General features: G+C 32.1%; 1 protein-coding gene across 2 annotated transcripts in view; it reads right to left on the reverse strand.

Annotated features, from left to right (window-relative positions):
- Positions 1-21,212, reverse strand: part of Nmdar2 (glutamate ionotropic receptor NMDA type subunit 2) — a 400,091-nt gene that overhangs the window by 143,102 nt on the left and 235,777 nt on the right. For both annotated transcript variants that reach the window (XM_088243626.1, XM_088243625.1), the window contains exon 7: positions 5,678-5,907. In XM_088243626.1, coding sequence (XP_088099752.1) covers positions 5,678-5,907 — 230 coding nt within the window. The remainder of the gene's footprint in view (positions 1-5,677; positions 5,908-21,212) is intronic.

A 21,212-nucleotide genomic window follows, 5' to 3' on the forward strand; every position in this document is an offset into this window, starting at 1 on the left:
AGTCAAAATCCTGAATAAGGAAATCGAATAGAGATACGTCCGTCTTGTTCTGAATGGTTGACGGGATGGACGTTTACCAGGATATGGTCCCGCGGCTAGTGCAGCGGATTTACAGATCAGAGGTCCGAGGTTCGAACCACACTACACCTCTACTTGATTCTCATATACAGTAGTGGGTTACTTACAACTCGTTGATAATGGCCCCCTTAATTGTTTTGTTTTTTTTTTACAATAAAAAATAAATATATATATTTTTTATACAAGTTGTTTTATAAGAAATAATACGATGTTCTTTTATTGGACCAGAGTCATATTACTGATAACCCTTTTCTATTTAGCAAATTATCAAGATGTGATGCATTTGGTTTACCAATGCAGTGTCCTTTGCACCATTAGGCGAGAAAAGGCGAATGGTGACGATAATACACCTTTTTTGCTTTTGTTAAGTGATATAGCCGTGAAAGGAAATTAAATTTTCTTAATAAAATAAAGCTGTTTGTTTTTGGCGCGGCCATTTGTCTCGAGAAGTAAATTAAGTCAATTTTAAGAGAAACTGAATATTTTTTGTTAGAATACATTAGGGGAGTTTCAGGAATTTAGGCCAAGTGCGCATTTTACTCTCCACTGCAGTACCCACCCCTGAGCTGAAACCTGTGGGGGTAATTTTAAGTATATGTAAGTACAATCTTCAAGATGGTCTACATTATTACAATCAGAATCGTTTGAAAAAGCTTTCTCATTCAGTCTTATTTGAAAATTAATAGTTATTGTGGCAAATTATAACAAAAAAACATCCAGACTCTAAAAGAATATTGAATTACCAAGAATCAAACGCACAACCCTCTTTTTTTAAAGCTTTTGTCTTTGCGATAACAATATAAGACACATTTTTTTTTGTTAATATTCGCATTTGCGCCACACGATGTTGTGGTTAACATGTTTGTGCAACCATGCTTGAAATCTCGATTTTGAATAAAATCTTAACCCTTCATAATTCAACTTCTTTCAAATAAAAAATACCAGTTTTTTCGATGGATTTTTGCAAATAATGAAACATGCGGTTTTTTATTTGCAAAAATCCATCGAAGTTTATCAAAATTTTTATGATAAATTAAAAAAAACAGTAGAAAATTGGAGTGTGACATTTGTGTCACATTTTGTAACAATGCCTCAAAGTATCCTAAATTTAAACAAGTGCAAAATATGCACTAAACAGCACGTATAAATACATATTTTTAATTTTTTAAATACGCGTTGCTGTTAGATTCACGGCGAGTTAATCTTAAATGAATTTACCAGCAACTAACACCATCATAAAATCATCAGTTAATGATAAAATGTACTTTAATTTAGTTGAGCGGTGTGTAAATTCGTTGCCAGATTAGAATGCCTACGAATGCCTATCTTTTACAATGCTGTCACTATGTGAGCGTATGCGTACTTACATGGTGGGGAATTTACCTGTGGTGGATTACTGATTTGAAATAAACTTTGTTGTTTATTTTATAAGCACTGAAATGATTTATAACAGAACTACTTCGCAAAAAAATAAAATAACCCAGTGGCTTTTTAAATTAGGAAAAAAATAAACCGAAACCTTATTCAACTATATTCCAAGGTAAATTATATTATTATTAATACTATCCACGACAATTAAAAACCATACAATAAAATGACAAGAAGGATATAATTTATGAATACATATGTATGTAAGGGTGTGTATGTATATGTGTGTGTATATATGTATAAATACTTACTTCAATTTCAATTTTATTTATTTATTCATATATTTGTACATTACAAAATGGAATATCTTAATTCATACATATGGAAATAATTAAAATAATTAGGTAAAATTAGGTATATATAAAAAAAACACACATTAGTATACATAATATCCAAAGAATAATATGTTAAAAAAGTAAGAGAATCTTGCAACGAAAAACACCCTCAGAGACGTGAAAAATGTCGATGTTCAAAGTGATATTGTTCAACATAGAGATAGTCCTTCCAATAACCATTGGCAGGTTGGTCCTGTATCAATATACATTCCAATGAATGTGAAACAGTCTATGCTGACGCTGTCTAAGGTAATTATCCGGAACATAGAAGCTAATGCTCCGCATAATTTCAGGGTTGTCAATAATACCGCGCAACAATCGAAAGAAGTGCGTTGTTAAAAACACATTCCTTCTAGTCTTCAAACTGCTGTAATCAAGCATACCCTGGAGGAACTCAGTGAGATAAAGCCATGGATAATATCCACACTCCCTCATGTAGAGAAACCGAAGAAATTTCTTCTGAACCCTCTCCACCATAAGAGAGTGTGATGTGGATGTGTGTATATGTACATATATGTATGTATATATGCATGGTGTGTGTATGTATGTGTGAATGTGTATGAATGTTTTTAAGGGTGCACACGTGTGTGCGTATGTATATGGAAATATATAAATAAACATAAATGTTAGTCTGCCCTAGTACGGGTCTTCTCCTACTTAGCATTACTTTATAATATAAAATTTAAAAAAACAAAATAATATAAAATTTAAAAAAAACCTAAATAAAATTTTTATTTAATAAATAAATAAAATAAATGTTACGTGCCGCTACGACTGCTTAAAGTGCCGCTCATCTGAAATAAATATTTTTTTTCAAACTTTTCGAAAATGATTTTACCTGGGATCTTCGAAATGCTGTCCAAGATAAAAATACAGTATTTAAAATGTCTTTAAAAACTTTATTATGTTGAACAAGGATTAACTTAATAAATAATTATCTATACCTTTTTTTATGAGTTTGATCTCCTACATGATATTATAAATGTCTTTTGAAATTACGCAGAAGTTTTAAGGTTGTAAAAGTGAATGTATTCTTCTTTTCTAAATCAATATCGACTTGAGTTTGAAGTTAAAAAAACACGTAGTAACAGCGGCTATAAAAAGTTACGCCAAACTATTAACTAAAATGAAGGAAAAAACAAGAATCGACAAACAAACTCTCGCTGTTGAGACATTGAATCTCAAAAGGCTATTAAATAAAATACTCTTTCCTGTCAGTACGTTTGGAAAAAGTTATTTTCTTCTAATAAGATTCAATCCATTCAGCCATAACATAAAGATACTCGACGTATGAAAGCGATCTCATTTCCGAATTTCGATGTTAGAAATACGTGACGGGAAAAGGTGAAATCGTAGTTCGGTAACATTTCGATTAATATTTGGATCAGGTAACCAGCAGGTCGAAGGTGTCAATAAGCGGACCACTCGTGGGTGCCTTTACGTTTATAGAATCTGACAAATACATTTATATATTTTGGCCTGTAAAGATAAACTCTCTGCACGCATTGAGAGAGGCATTCATTGTAATTAATAGGACGATTTTCCAAGGATCAATGCTTCGAGTTTCCCTGCGGGCGTTGTACCATTTTCGCTTTATCCATAAGCGGAGCCTGAAGGGAAAATAATGTTATTTTTACACGAGAATGGAACGGTATTTTTCGAACAACGTTAACCTTTTTCATGGTGAACATATTTGGTTGTTGATATTTATACTAAAATTATAATATGTGGGGGAGTGTTTTTCCGATCTCATTATCGATAATTCGATTTTGTTTCCATAAAACGAACAGCGGTTGAACAAAAAAAACTTTTTTTAAAACAGAAGATTTTATAAGACATTAGGCAAGCTTAGATTCACGATATAAAATATTATTTGAATAAATTATCAACAATGTTTTAGTCTTAATACGTATTTGATAATATTGCCTCTAGAGAAATTCATAAAAATTAAAAGTGTAATTGTAATAATTTCAAATATTTTTTTATTTCTTAATATTTTGTTTAATTTAAATAAAAGAGTAGGAATTCAACATGTATTTAAAAAAAATATAAGTTTATTATTGGCATATTTATAAAATGGCAACATGATATTTCTTTATTAGTATTTTTTATCTACCTCCTTACTAACAGTCTACAGCCAAATATAACTTTATTCTTTTAATTTATAATTTAAAAAAAAAACTGTGTGCATCCATTTTATTTTATCTTATTTAAAATAAAATTTAATCTATATATACGAGTATAATTTATATTTACGCGTGATGTCGCTAAACTCCTAAACGGTTAAACTGATTTACGTGCAGTTTTTTGCATACTAATAAACTTTAAGCTGCGCATGTCTGTAGATCTTAAAATCTTTAATGTAATATATTTAAACATCCTTTTATTTTTGATTATAAACTTAATGGCCAAGTTCTTTCGATTGTCACCTCTATAAGAGATCTTGGAGTGATCCTAGATAATAAACTAACTTTTCTGGAACACTTTGATAATATAGTAAACAGATCCTTAAAAATTTTAGGCTTTATTAATAGAACTACGTCTGATTTCCAAAGTATGCTTACACTTAAAACACTTTATTGCTCTTTAGTTCGCCCTATTCTTGAATATGCATCTGTAATCTGGTCCCCTAATTATGCTGTTCATATCAAGCGCCTTGAATCAGTTCAACATCGTTTTATAAGAAAAATTGCATGGAAGATGGGATTGGAAAGAGGAGACTATTCATATTCTGATATGGAGAGGTTTTTAAGCATATCAAGTCTTGAAAAACGCAGATGCATTGCAGATATAATCTGCATGTATAAAATTATGAACTGTCTCATTGATGCCCCTGAAATTTTGCAAAAGATTCTTTTTAACGTTCCCACCCGTAGACTAAGAAATAATGAAATGCTTTTCCTCGGTCACTACAGGACCAATTATGGTGCACAGTCGCCTTTGCCCAGAATGATCAGGCGGGTGAACGATCATCAAGATCTTGATTATTATGGTGTAAGGATGTCTTTCTTTACAAATCAGCTAAAGAATCTGTATAGTTAGCCTATGCTTTTTACTTAATCTAAAAAATCTATCATCTGTCTTTGCTGCTTATTTCTGTTCCTTATATTTTTTTATTCCTTTGTAAAAATTTCTTTTAATTGTAATGTTTATAATGGACTTTGTCCGTAAATAAATAAATAAATAAATAAATAAATAAATTTATAAAAATGGGAGCATAAATGTTTTCCCTTTCTGTTGCAACAAATTTAAATATGAACAACTCCCTAGGGAGAAAATCCAGCCAGTTTGCAAGCATTTGTACATACTCAAAACATTGTCGATGACGATAACTTTTCTTAAAGGTGACTTTCGACGATTTTCGTCTTCTCCAAGCAGATATATATATATATATATATATATATATATATATATATATATATATATGTATATAGGGCTTAAAAACTCAGTTTTTTCGCTACAAAATGAATGACCAGAATCTGATACGAACATCAAATGTTAAAGATCTGGGCATTAGATTTATAAGCATGCTGACATTTCATGATCACATAGAGGCAATCAATGGTAAATCATTGAAGATTTAAGGATTATTAATGTAGATTAAGAATGAAAAAATAAAAGCAATATGTATACCTGCTGACAAAATGTACGTTTGTTATTAAGAGGAACTTTAATTTTTAAGATTATTGAGTAAATATTTTTAAAAAATGATAAAAAAACGTGACGTTACAGCATCGTCTTCAGAGGGATTTTTTAGCACATTTTTTTAAGAGTTAAGAGTAAATCTATAGATATTTGCTTGAAGATGGATTAAAAAATATATTTGGATGACTTACTCAGCCATGTCGTGGTCGGCCGCCACTCTGCAGAGGACTCCCCTGTCCATGGCGCACTTGCCGGAGACAGGGTCAGGGGGCGCGAGGTTGATGTAAGGAGGCTCCTCTAGGAACGTGATCCTGAGGTGGAACTTCTCCGGGACCCCCTGAGGAGGCGTGTGCGAGTTGCCCGGCCACACGATGTCCTTTATATCCAGCCCTTCTTTCTGCCAGGATTTCCAAACACCAATCTAAAACACAACAATTTCCATAAGGCGTCGAATTTATTGAAAAATTTATTTAAAATGAGTCTGCATTTTAAACCCGATGAAATAATTTTTTTAAGATAAGTATATTTTTTGTTTTGCATACCATTTTGTGAAAAGGACCTAAATTGTATTTTTATGGTATTCGTTACAATCTACATATATAGTGTAATGTTTCTGCAAACTAAGTTTCGTAAAATTTTCATTGGAAATAAACGTAAAAATTTCATTTTCAATAAAAAATTATAAAAGCTCCATCTATGAATAATAAGTTTCAAATTTTCGTTGAGAATCACCCTAATAAGAAATTTTTGGCATTTTTGGCATTTTTGGCATTTTTGGCATTGTCGCAATGTCTTGATATTGAATGTTCTAGGTAAAATACAAACCGTATTTTGCAAAGAGTTCAAGGGTTCACAATAATTAAAAATAATAAAATTACAATAAATGATAATGAAGAAATAAATCTATTTGTAAGTATCAAAGTAGATTGTTTTTTAATGAACACACATGTTTGTATAAAAATGGAACAGATTCACTGCCGTTGCTTTTTTATTAAAAAATAGGTAAACGTTTTAATGAAAAACGTCAAGATTAGGTAAAAAAAGTTAAAGACTGGGAATATTTTCAAGAAAACATATGACTTTTTATAAAATTATTTTATGAAGAATAAAAACCGCATTCATTTAGTCAATACAACACTATTTATCTTTTACCACAATAAAACGTTTTCTTTGGCGAAAGTGAAAATGAACAACTCTCAATTTAATAAAACATTTTGGTCTTTTTCTGCTAACGAAGGCAATAAATATTTTCACAGAACATTGAGCTGTAAGAAAACCTTAAGGGTTGCAAAGTGAAACATGTACTGCAATTTATCATTTTTACTTCAGCATTCATTTGAGAACATTTCTCAGAAATAAAAGCTCGGGAGGATGTTTATGAATATAAAAGGAGCCATAATAGATCCCAAGTGAGATATCTCATTTCTACATCTTGCATCAACTTACATTATTCAAAATTAGCGAAACAAATCGGATTTAAACAGCTCATTCCGTATTGTATGATAAATCAATAAAAACAAGATAAGAAATATCATTAAACCCAGAATGAAACAATTTTGTTCTTAACCACTTAATTTATTTCATCAAGGTACAATTTAGTAATGGGTACTATCTTATTTTATAATTTTAACCCTCTCAGTATCAGCGTCATTCTTCAGGTACATGAAGAAAAAATTCATATCTCGTTAGTTTTTAAACCAATCTGATAATCAATCTAATATATATTCATTACAAAACAAAATAAAATTGAATATGTTTCTTTTTTGGGTGACACCGTGTCTGTTGACAACAGCCCAATTGACCCAAAATGACATCACCCGAAAAATAAACAAATTGATTACATGACCGTGAAAACCTTCGCACCTATTTAACATAATATTTATGTTGGAAGCCCGCACTTGTTCTGACGTTTGTGTTTTATAACGATTATTTTCGAATTTATTTTATAATTTTAAAAAAATTTCACAACAATTTAGTTTTTTAATATTTTCATTCTTATATACTCATGTGTATAATTTGAAATATTTTCTTTCATTTTTATTTTTTTATTAGGTTTTAAACAGTTATACATGCATTTTGTACTCAGTACCTTTATTTCACACTCTCTGAGCCCTAATGCCATTCCTGAAGTACAAGTTTTTTTTGGAAACTATGCAAGCTTTTTTTTTTGTGTAATTTGAGAATATATTTGAAACATTAATAGAATTTATAAATGCAACAACAAAATATTACTTACACTGGTACTGAGAGGGTTAACTATCAACTTAATAAATAAATATCCAGGTAACATGTCAAATATTTGTGACATATCGTTTATGTTAGTTCAATACGGCGTATGAGCCGAAAAATCAAAATACGTTTTCTTGGAGTTTTCAATTAAATAGAACAAGCCACATTGATAAGTTCATTTGAATTTCTAAATTGACCGATAGATTGCTTTGATTGAATTAAATGTAGTACCACGAATGAGCTAAATAAGTAAAATTACGCGGGAGTGAAGCGTACGCGTCAAACAAATCGCTATTGTCATAAGTTCATGTCCGTGCACGTTCACCGATGACAAGGTCGCCGCGGGTGGTAGTGGGGGTAATCATTGTTCCACGTAGATAGCCAGCTTCTCTATCCCCGTGACAATGTCTCGGAACAATGTTTTGTCCTACAAATTGCTGTTTACATGTAGACAATGGTCGAGTAGTGAGACAAAACAACGTCCACGTGTTTAACGGCCTTTTAATACTAAACTAAGAGTAAACCCTTGTATCCAAGTATTACCATAATAACATTTTTTGCACTCAAAGAAACATAGGGCACTGCATTGGTACACTAAATGCAGTGTATAATAGACAGAGAAAGAAATGAAGAAATAAGGCGCTGAACCGGAGTTGTAGATATCATGGATCGTGCAGCGAAATTGAAATGGCAGTGGGCTTGGGCGAGACAAAATGATGGCAGGTGGACACCCGGAATAAAAAAGTGGAGACCATGAGCAAACAAAAAAAAAGTTGGAAGGCCACAGAAAAGATGGGTCAAGGACATTGCCTCTATTGCCGGTAAAACGTGGATGATGAAAGCGGGCGATAGGAAGGAATGGAGACGTTTAGAAGAGGCCTTTATCCAGCAGTAGAGGGAATGAGGCTGAAGAAGAAGAAGAAGATATAGATCATCTATCTCTCGAAGGTAAGGTGGTCAGCTTTATGTTTCGGATGCCAGTCCAGGAACAATAAATAATATAAACCATCATTTTTATCAATATTTATTAGATCCCTCCTCAGAATATTTCCTAGAATAATTCCACTCAATTTCCTTATTCAAAAGTATGTAGGTACCGCTAACCATCAGGCATGGCCTACAAACGGGATAGTTGCAACGTTGACAACACCAGAGGTTCAGTGAGGTAGGTAAGACTATAAAAGTACCGACGCATAGATCGCTCATTCTTGTCTCTACCTCTGCTGCCCGCCACTTACTACCAAGATCCACGATCGCAGTCTTCCGAAAGTATTGTTACCCGCGTTGTAAAAAATATTCTCATAAAATGTAAATTCAGTGTTCCATTATTTCGTTTAAATATTCAGTAATAAATAGTGTTCGAGTATAATGTATATACGACTTATTTTTATGCATAATACTCGAAGCAACCTTTTGAAGAGCACAGTGAGGGCCACGACCACCGGCACCGACTTCCTCACCATACCACCGCCTGTAGTGCAGGAATAAAAACATTTCCACGTAGCGTAGACACGCTGACTGACCTATCTGCAAATACTGAATAGAGTCGATGAACTGGATGTCCAACACAACTGTTGACCCCTACTTAAGGCCCCTACTCATCAAGTGGAAAGCGCTCGTCTAGGATTTTGGTTCTATTCAGACATCGAACTGTATATTTAATCATCTTGGACAAAGGGTAAATACATCTACTACTTGAAGTAATAAAAAAATCTTTATAAAGGTCAGAGTTACAAAGAATCTTCCTAACCCTTTTCTTGGCAATATATCCTGTAGGATAGACATGTTCTCATTTTTTCTCATGAACTTTAACACGAGTAAAACAGCATTCAGATAAAACTGCTATAGATATTTTCATCCTTATTTGCACTATCATAACTCATAATAAACTTTGAGCAAAACAAAAATAAACATTTTTGTCTTTATTGAATGTGTAATAAAAAATTCTTTCAGCCAAGTTAATTATTTCATGTTTTTCTGTTTTTGCTAGTTGTAGAGTCATTTTTCAAACAACGTGTATTGGGCAACTACGTGTATTGTTTTTATTATTCTAGTTTGGTGCGCGGAAGATTAATTTTCATTTAACGTAATACCAGAGTTGGGGCTGGTACCGGCCAGACGTAAAAATGTTTGTATTATTTATGACTTGTATCCGTTCAGAATAACTCAACGGTTATTTTAAGCGTTTGACGTGCACGGGGTGGGAACATTAATTTAACGAGATATTGTAGTGAGAAAAAAATCCCTGAAAAAACTGTTTAAACAAATCGAGCCTCATCTTACTTTTTCATATTGTTAGTCCTGTATTTTCTTTCTTTGCAGTCTCAATCTTGGGGATTGGTTTGCAGCAAAGTCCTGCATCTCGTCCTCCATTGGTTTCTTTTTTGTGCAGCCCTCTTTAGTTCGACATAAGAGGCGCAGTTAAAATCTTCGCACACTTGCTCTAAATATTCCCGTCGGGGGCGCCCTCTAAAATTTGTCCCCTCAGCCATTCCCTCTATGATGTCGTGCAGGAGACCCTCATGGCGCATAATGTGGCCGATCCACCAGGCTCGCCTCTCTGAGATGGTTTTGATTAGGTGCCTACCTTTTTCGATTCTATTGAGAACCTCGTCATTAATGATGTTTTTTTTTTGTATTTTTATATTATGAAAATTAAAATAATATTTTTTTTAATTAATTTAATTATCGATTGATTTTGGAGCTACTCGTGCTTCTCTTCTTCTTGCGGTGCCTAGTCAGGTCCCCTCGGCGTTGGCGATCAATACAGCGGAAGCATCTCGGTCCTACGCTACTCTTATATTTTGCAGCTAGAACAACTGCTTATTGGATGTACTCGCCATAGCAATTCCTGAGAAAAGATGACTAAAGTGCTTTTGCATTGCCATCTCTGGTGGATTTCTGTTGAGACTACCTTCTCTCAGCTGGTTGGTTCTGGTTTGGAGGCCCCAGAAACTCGCCGTTCACCCTCTCATCGTTATCTGTTGTGATCACACCGTTATAAGCGTGACCCCATTGCCCGGGGTTCCCGACGTGGACGCTAACGAGTAGAGTGGAGAGTCAGTAGTGTTGCTGGTGGAATCCAACTGGGTATTTGCAGCATTTTATCGAATCACACCTACGAGCGAGAAATGACTCACTGCGACCCTACTGACACTTTCAAACCCTTGCTTCCAACCCGTGCTTCTTTATCAAGGTTTAATTGAAAATTGATTACAATTTTAATTAATTGATTGATTTCAGAAATGAATATAATTTGAATTAATCATAACATCTTGCTTCATAAACTGAAATGTTATAAAATTCATGGCTATCTTTTAAGGTGGTTAAATTTTTACGGAACAATTAGATCCTAGATGGTAGCTACAAACTGTGACTTATCTAGTTTCAAATATTCCAGTTCTGGTGTTCCGCAAGGTTACATTTTATTTTCTTTTTATATTGATAATATAAATCAGTGCATAAAACTTTCTCTACTTCTACTTTTTGCTGATGATGCGAAGATATTTGTTAATATCAACGATACATCGAACTGTGTAAATATCCAAGAAGATCTTGATCGTCTAATTGATTACTGTAATAAAAATCAGTTATACATTAAAATCTCAAAATGTTATTTATTGACATTTACATAAAGTAAAAATTCCATGACGCACAATTATACGATCAATCAGATTAGAAACTTAACAATTATTTTTGGTACTAGATTGTTGTTTGGGTCTGACATAAATTCTATCGTTGAAAAAGCTTACCAAATGCTCGGCTTCATTTTGAAAATTTTCAAACCCTTTAAAAAACCTAATACATTGAAGACTCTATACAACACTTTTGTTTGCAGTAACTTGAAGTTTACATCCGCTGAGTGGATTTCACAAAACATAACATACATCGACGTTATTTAAAATGTTCAACGAAAATTGTCTAAGTATCTACTTTTAAAAATTAATTTAATATCCCCTTTAGCGTGACAAGAAATACATATTTACTACATCTGCCAGTCTGTAGCACAACACTTTTTTCTCTATTGTTCTTGCTTAAACGTTTTTTTTTTCATCTATTGATATATTTAACATGACTTTTAATTTATTAAAAAATAAATCGAGACTCATTCGATCTGGCTGAGTTTGCTTTTTAATGAAGTTCACGCTTACAGATACCTGAACACTTACTTTCATACAAATACACACAAACACACCTTTTTTCATATTTTAAAAAAAAAAATATAAATAAATATATGTACTTGTATTAATACATATATATACGCACGCACAAATTAAAAAATGTACCGTAATTAAATTTGCATGATATTTACTTGGAAACTTCGCTGGTTTGTCTTTAAACCTTATTTTTATGATGTAATCAAAACATTGTTGACTGTAAGACCCATATTGATTTTAAAATAGAATTAATTTTTCTAATTTCATTTTACATATTTTTATTGGTACTCGTAGTATGCGATATATCCCTATTTAAGGTACATCTTTGCAAGTGTAATTGTGTCAACAAATATCCCAAAATTATATGTTTTTTAAACTCTTATGTGTATTTGACGAATTGTTCTATATTATATCATGTAATTAATTTTTTTAATTACGAATATATTTAAAAATATATATATTTGCTTTCTAATAATTGACTGCAACATTTCCATTTCAATATAATATAAGAAGGTATTCACACGACATTAATAATCCACTGACTATATTTTACATAGACCTAAAGTTGTGGGAAATCATAAACTTGGTAGTAAAGCTTACGGAAGGTTGGTTTTGGGGTATTTCGGGGTCGGAATTTGGGCAGCTCTCGATCAGTTTACACCCTCTGCTCTTTCCAAACTTAAATTAACACAGATCACTTAATACTAATATTATCAAAAAAACGTGTGATCATTTTTATTTTTTTATATGCGGGTGTCAGTGGAAAACGGAAAAATATAATTCACATTGTTCTGCAATAATTATCAACGGTAGGTAGATATGAATATACCGAGAGAATGGTAAATATCAGCTGAATAAATAACATAAGGGAAAAATTTTCAGTGAGTTTCCTACAATATTTATTTAACTTATTTCAAGTTAGAGTTCAGTTTGGTTTTCAAGTTTTTATGAGCAAATACACCCATTTGAAATGTTGGTTTTCGAAGGCTTCATAACGTGTGGTTTGAATGTTGAATTCTGGGCAAACTTTATCACCTTCAGTAAAAAGCATGAAATAAAATTTACAAAGCAAAATAGAGTCTTATTTTATGGTAAAAATATTTATCTGGACTTATAACGTATTTTCATAAATCGTGAAAATAATCGATTGCGCATATTTTGGAGGAGAAATTAAATAACAACTAATGATAAAACTCTTTCCACACTCTAAATATACCAATCGCGGCATATCTTGATCTTTATATGTTGCAACAGAGAGAGAAAACATTTTTGAGAAGGGAATATATATAGTTGGATAATTTATTTAGCGCCATTTTTGTGAAAATCACCTCAAGGGCACTGTACAATTAATAAATATCCCAGTACGTCTTGCAGCTACAGAGCGCATGGACGGTTGGGATTCTAATTCCTCGTTTTCAATTAAGATCAATAAAAAATTATAACAGATAGGAGCTAGATTACAAGACGTCTTGCAGCTATAGAGCGCATAGACAGTTAGAAATTTAGCCCCCATTTACACATTTAAAAAATTGACAAATAAGTTTATTGTATTAATAATATTTGAAAAAAGAATAACATGAGTAATAAAAAGAAGTAAGATTACAACACGTCTTGCAGCTACTAAGCGTATAGACTATTGGAATTCTAGACCCCATTTACAAAATTTAGGTATTTTAAAGTTGATATATGAAAGCTAGATAACCAATCATCGTGCAGCTACAAAGCGCATGGACGAGTGGAATTCTAGCAAAGTTAAAAGGATATCAATAAAATTACAAAAAATAGAGCTTTGTAGTAAGTTTGTCAAGTGTTCATGCCAAGAAGTAAGCAATAAAAAACTAAATAAACAAAACACTGTTTCAACTCCATGTTTAACAAAGGGAGATGGATGTCCGATGAGAAGCTTTTGTAGGTAGTAGGTAGATACCGTCGCCATGTGATAATTTCTGAAAACGCACGTGGGTAGTTACTGAGGGATTATGACTATTGTTCCAACGACTTGGTGTCCATTTTGGTCCGTATTATTTCGTTTTATGAGAGAGAGGGAATTATGGAAGTCAAGGTTATTTACAGGCATCACAGCCAGTTGTTGGCTTGTTTAAGTGGCCACTTTACACACTGAGTAACATTCACCACTCTGCCTATGTTAAAACATCCACATTTCCCTAACACTTCCACCTGTTGACTTTTGTGAACTAAAAGAGCTGGAACCTTATTATGAGGGTGAGATTTATTCGTCTTTGAATCATATAACCTACTAGAACACGCTTGGAAAGAAGTTTTCAATTTATACGTAAAATATTTATTTCAACAAATTAATGTTAGTAAATATTAGTATATAACCACTTACCGATTTTTTAGTCCACCGGTTTTAAGACGTACCCATCTCTCGTCTCAAACATGATGATGATTATAATTTTTATTAGTTAAAAAAACTGATTATATTCTAAAAATCCTAGTCTAAAAAAAATATTGCAGAAACAGTAACTTTGGAAACATGTAGATCTTTTCGTTATGCTAACAAAGGATTTTATAATTTGATTTCTCTCTAAAAACAACTTCCGTCACGTTTGGCGTGGAGAAGAATTAACCTTTTCAGAATTTTTCACTTCATTTAATCTTGTTTCTGTATTCGCTCAACGATTTAAATATTTTATTTTTCATTTACAAAAACATTCACAAATGTAGAAAATTAATTCAAAATGCTTTGTACAACTGTTATGAATAATGTAAGCACGGTTTATTTTTTACGTAAAAAGTATCTAACCTCGAACGGTTTTCTCAAGATAGATTTTAGGTCATTTGCTAGTTAAAGTGATCACTTTACACAGGTTGTAATATTCATGATTATTTTTATCTTCGAACATCCATATTTTTTCCAGCTGCGAACATAGAGTTCAAACTTCGTTAAAAAAGTTATAGGCTAAAACTTTGTACCTTCTACACATCTAATTATTATTTTCTTTTTTTGGATGTTTGTAGCACTAACTTTGTAGTTCATTGTTACATTTTAAATGAATAAATAAAATTACTTTGTTTTATGAACCACTTATTTATTTTTACAACCGACTAGTTTCGGCAACTCACGTTGCCCTCTTCAGGGTTATATAATGAAATTATATAGTTGCCAAAACTAGTCGGTTGTGATAGTAAATAAGTGTTCTATAAAATAAAGTAATTTTAACAATATTTGAGTATGTCCAAATGCTTGCAGACTGGTCACGTGATAAAGGTTCAGCTCTTTTACATCACAAAAGTCAACAAATGGAAGAGTTGAGGAAATGTGGATGTTCAAACATGGGCAGAATGGTGAATGTTACACAGTGTGTTAAATGTCCACTTAAACCAGCCAATGACAGGTCAAAAACCCTGTAAATGACTAGACTTTTATGTTCCCTTCTAAAAAATGGTTTCCGTCTCTGTTAAATTAAATAAATTTAAATATGAATAACTCTCTAGGGAGGAAATCCAGCCAATCTGCAAGCATTTAGACATACTCAAATATTGGTGAATTAACTGCCTGGTAAAAGAAGAAGTATAAAAATTGGAAAATTGTTTTCAGGCGTTGCCTAGTAGGTGAATTGGTTCAGCCGGATGAATCTCACTCACGTGATAAAGGTTTCAGCTCTTTTACTTCACAAAAGTCAACAGATGAAAGACTTGAGGAAATGTGGATGTTTAAATAAGGGCAGAATGGTGAATGTTACACGATGTGTAAAGTGGCCACTTAAACCAGCCAATGATATGTCATAAGCCCTGTAAATGCCTAGACTTCCATATTCCCTTCTCAAAATCTTTTCTTTCTTTGTTGCAACCAATTTTGATTTGAATATCGGATACTTTTTACAATGAGAAATCCCGCTAGTCAAAAAGCTTATAAGTCTTAAAACAGTTTTATTTATTTGTTTCAGAGCTGAGAGACAAAAGAATGCACCGGACTCTGACCCTTCTCAAAAATGTTTTCCCTCTCTGTTGAAATAATTTTAAATACCAAAGTAATTTTATTTATTCCTTTAAAATATTTTTTTACTTACGCCCCCTCATACACACACAGACCCACCCACACCCTATTAAGTAAACTCCCTCGTCTATATTTATTATAAGATTAACAGTGGATACTTTTACTGCATATTATTTAATATTATATATGTTATTTGTCACGTACGCCCAAAGGGCATTTACAAAAATTAATATTTAAGCGATTCTTGGTATAATAAGTCGATATTATGGTACTTACTCTCTTCATAATACAGTGTGGATATTATCTTTTTTTTTTTTTTTTTTAAATATAAGTTTATGAAAATTTTGTTCTATAATGAAAAACCAACAATTTGTACATATGCCACTGATTATCTCAAATTGAACGGTTTGGGTAGGTAGAAATTGCCTTAAGGCAATATGCCCGCCCTTGTGCATATGTACATATGTAGACTGAAAATAAAAAGTGTTTAAATAAATGAATACTTACCTAATTAAATATTTAAGTTTGTAAGTGAAAATTAGGTGCAACTTGAGAGAGAAGTTAATATTTTTTTGGCTCAAAGGCAGCAATACTAAATAGGCCTGAGGATATATATATAGCAAGGTCCCTTACCTCAGATTCATGGACGTGTGGTGGAATTGCCAGGCTGAATGTTGGCTGCATTTTTAATATGTATTGATCGGAGGGAGTCAGAGATATTGTAGTCCGCTGTAGAAGGACGTAAGTTGATACCTAGTTTTACGGCTTATGGCTTAGGATTGAAGTGTTAGTACTATATTTATTATTTATTTTTAAATAGGGAAGTAGAGCACTCATTATCATATTTTAATAATAATAACGAAATATATATTTAAAAAAAATTAAAAAATCGTATTGACTGTCTTAAAACGGGGAAGCTATCCCTAGTTAGGCTATTTAATTTATTAAAAAAATAAGTATACATATTTTAAATAAGTCACTATGGAAATTAAAAGGTAATCTATTGGTCTGTGTTCATAATTTACTATGGAGTTATTACTCCCTGCGCTTTATATATTTTTTTATACATATTTTTTAATTTTCTCTATATTCTACTCTATATCTTACTTTTAATAACTTAAGCTAACTGATTTTTTTTTCTTTTAATTATTTTCAATCTAGTCTCTTTAAACACAGTCTTTCAGTCGTTCAGTCACACTAGTCTCTTTAGTTAGGTGCGTAGGTTTTGACGATCACTGTTATCGTTCTGACTTTTGGCTACCATTGCAGAGGCCACTTTCACTTTTCACGCTTTATCAACGCAGTTTACCCCGAAAGTGGATCCTGCAATGGTAGCCGAAACGTTGTAAAAAATCCAACTTACACGAGATCATCCAAAAAGATACATATGATAGTCTCTTAAACTTTTATACTTGATTTAAATTTTTATTAACCGGTCAAAAAACTACATTACACTAATCGTCGAATGAACCGGGTTTCTAAACCCACAAAATAAAAAAATATTTATCATAATACATAATATTTAAAAAAATAAAACTTTGGTTTTTCTGATTAGACATTTACTCAATTAATTGTGTGCAATGAAAATTATACAGAATTTTTAATATCGCAAAAACCCACATAGGTACTGTGTAACATTTTGTGTCTTATTTCCCAAAATCCCTAACTGTCAAAACGAATCATCAAAAGAATTGAGAGTTTTAAATACCTAAGTATATGTTACGGAAAATGGTAGCTTCCAAAAAGAACTGGAAGTGCGGCTAGGAATAGTAGGCGCCACTTTCAACAGTATGAAGGCTGTCTGGAAATTAAATATTTACTAGGTGAAAACTAAATGCGGCTCATATAATGCCTGTATAACACCAATTCTCCTCTACGGATGCGAATCGTGGCACCTCACTATGGCCCGAAACAGCGAAATTCCGAGTTTCGAAAATAGACTTCTCAGAAGTGTCGTGGCTGTGCGGTGTTTTGACTTTGTAAGGAATAAAGTAATAAGAAAACGGACGCAGCAAACTCTGGTGATTGGCTAGGCCATATACTGCGAATGCCTGCTGAGAGCCTTAACTACGTTTGCCTACTTTACAAGGTATCAGGCTCTCAACGTCCTGGACGTCCACTGCTGAATGTTCGTCGGCAGTTTGTGTCAAAACTCCGGGACGTGAACCTGACTCAGGAGCATGCACAGGAGCTGGCATCCGATAGAGATGCACAGAAGATCTCTGTGGCCACCATATGCTTCAACTAGGGAGCGGACGAAGAATGATGGTAATGAATTAAATATTATTTTATTTATTTACATGCATAAGTTTATTGTACATTATTTGAGACAATAAGTCCCAACTCCATGGGAATAAAAGTCTTGTGTTGAGATGGGACGAGCAATTATATGACACAGACACATGAGTATATAACCACAAATATAGGATTAGAAAAAAAAAAATATAATAAAAAAATATTTTTAAAAACATATATATATATATATGGCACATCATTATGGTAAACAGCAAACTCAAGCATTCGGAAAATCATCAAGGAGTTTCCGACTAAGGAATATCCAGTCCTTAACTCCTTTCTTGAAAATATTTTTTGTCCTTGAGAGCTTAATACGTTTTTCCAAACTATTAAACACTCTCGGTGCGATAAATGAGAGATGTCTCTGAGCAAAAGTCGTACGGGTTTTGGGCATGACATAATTCATGCTGTGGGAAAACCTCGTTCGGACATTTTGCTGAGACCTCTCCTTATTGTTGACCAGAGGTGTGTAAGTCATTTTTTTAGGTTATTTATTATAACTGCTGATCTGTCAATAGAAATATTTTAATTGAATGAATTAATTAGATATAGGTACAACGTAATTTTCTCGGTGTTCAATATTTATTATGTAAGTCGAATACAAGTTAAACAAGAAATTGTTTAGACTCCGGTATTTCATTATTAACGGTTATTGGAAACCAATGTTAGCCTACTGCTCTGTTATGTGGTTTGCGTTCGATATAATTATCGTCGAACGTAAAATGGCGAATATTTCACCATGAAATTAACCCTGTATTTCGAAAATCATTACAACTTTACATTATTAACCTCTAATTTACATCATAATTGGATAGTGTTATGCAAAAATGTGTCAAGCATCATTATCCAAAAGTGACATTTTTAACAATATTTTGAGTTTCTCCAAATTTTTGTAGACAAGGACTGGATTCAACTCCCTGAGGAGCTGTTTATATTGACATTTTACAACAGAGATGAAGAACATTTAAGATAAGGTAATATAGAAGTCTAGGCATCTACAGGGCTTATGACCTGTCAATGGCTGGTTTAAGTGGCCACTTTACACACTGTGTAACATTCACCATTTTGCCCATATTTGAACATCTATATTCCTTCAAAAATTTGGACAAACTCAAAATATTGTTGATAAATTACCTGGTCCACGAAGAAGTATAGATGTTGAAAAAATAATATTTTCAGGCGTTGCCTAGTATGTAGGTGAAATAATTCAATTAGATGAATCTCACCCGCATAAATAAAGGTTTCAGCTCTTTAACTTCACAAACATCAACAGATGAAAGAATTGAAGGAATATATATGTTCAAATATAGGCAAAATGGTGAATGTTACACAGTGTGTAAAGTGGACACTTAAACCAGCCATTGACAGGTCATAAGCCCTGTAGATGCCTAGACTTCTATATTACCTTATCTTAAATGTTCTTCATCTCTGTTGTAAAATGATATTTTTAACTTTTAAAAATATTTGGATGAGCTTAACCTAGCTGGGCCAAAGGGGGGGATTCAAATCCCTCATGGACCGATTTTAATTCGATAACTCAAGTATTATTTAAGCTATTTGCCACATTTTTTTTGTAATCGTGAAATTAAAATAAATGGGCATTTTCCTGTTTTTGTTTTTAAATTTTGAAATAGTGTTTTTTTTAATATCCAAACAAAAAAAGACGTAAATAATACAAGCGTCAATTTCACTTTGTGTACATAAGCATTCGGCAAACTAACAACAAAAATAAAATACACGAATGAGTAAAACATGTGTACTTACGCGAAAACATGAATAAACTATTGCATGATCATAAACACTTCCAACGTTTTATTCTCCTGACGCCATATACAAGTACGCGCTGGGGTCGTTTGGTCCCCCTGTTTGAATCATGTGTAATTTTTGGATGCTTAGTGAGGGAAAGGTTGAACTTACAAATTCTTTGTAATACTTCGATGTTTTGACTAAAAACCTTGCAACTAGACTAATAACAATGTAACACTGTTTTAAGACCCTTGACTTAATGTGTGCTTTTTTTTAAATATACGAGTACAAAGAAGACTTCATATATTGTGAGAAATTACGAAATATAAAAGCAGTTTTAAACACAACGTATTTATGTTTTTAATTAATTTCTGTATACCCATATTATTAACATTATAAAACGCACAATAAAAGGACAAAAACATAACGTAAACTATACGTTTGTGGAGCAAGTGATTAAATATTGGTTTGGGCGAATGAGACAATCCACTTCACTTCTACCCACTTCCACTATTATTTTTTTATAGCCTTTTTGGTCATTTTTTCGTTACTTATTGTTTTGATGGACAGTGGAAGTAGATTATAAATAAACTAAGATTAATATATGGGCAAAAAAATTACCGTATTGTAAAAAGGTTTTAACATCGCAATATACACGTTCTTTACCAGAAGTGCACACAGTTCTTATTTATTACAAACGGCAGTTAAATTTTTGTAATTGTGATTCATATTGATAGTAAATCCTAAGGTATTTTAGAAGTCTGATTTTTAAACCTATTATTCCAATTGTCTTTTTTATGCAAAATTTTTCATCACACTAAAATGTAAATTTTTTTATTTTTTTTATAATTTTTTATTATTAATAAAATATATAATACAAAAAGTACATATTATACTCACAGGAGTTATTAAAGAAACTCATTTGGGACCGTACAAAAGAAAAAAAATTTTTTTGACATAATATCATACATATTAATACATCCGAAATAAAAAGATAAAATTTTTGTCTAAGAAACATAAAAAACCATCCATATAAATTACATTAATAATTATCATTATCAAAAATTTAAGAAATATTTTTTAATTGCGGCACTTCTGGATTTGTATTTATTATATCTAAAATTTATATATTTTTTTAAAAATATGAATAACAGGTTTAATTAATTATATTATTTGGGAAATAACAATGTTTAAAACATTTTTGGGTTATTTTTTAATAATTATTTATTCATATAAAATACTTCAACTTATCCTTTCTCCATGAGGCCATGAGCCCTGTGTTGAGTTGAGATACAACATAATGAAAAATGAAAGCATTGATATTATTAAAGAACTCTA

This window comes from Micrasema longulum, unplaced genomic scaffold (genome assembly GCF_059751315.1).
Source record: "Micrasema longulum isolate JH-2025_06_02 unplaced genomic scaffold, ASM5975131v1 h1tg000221l, whole genome shotgun sequence".
Classification (NCBI taxonomy): Eukaryota; Metazoa; Arthropoda; class Insecta; order Trichoptera; family Brachycentridae; genus Micrasema; species Micrasema longulum.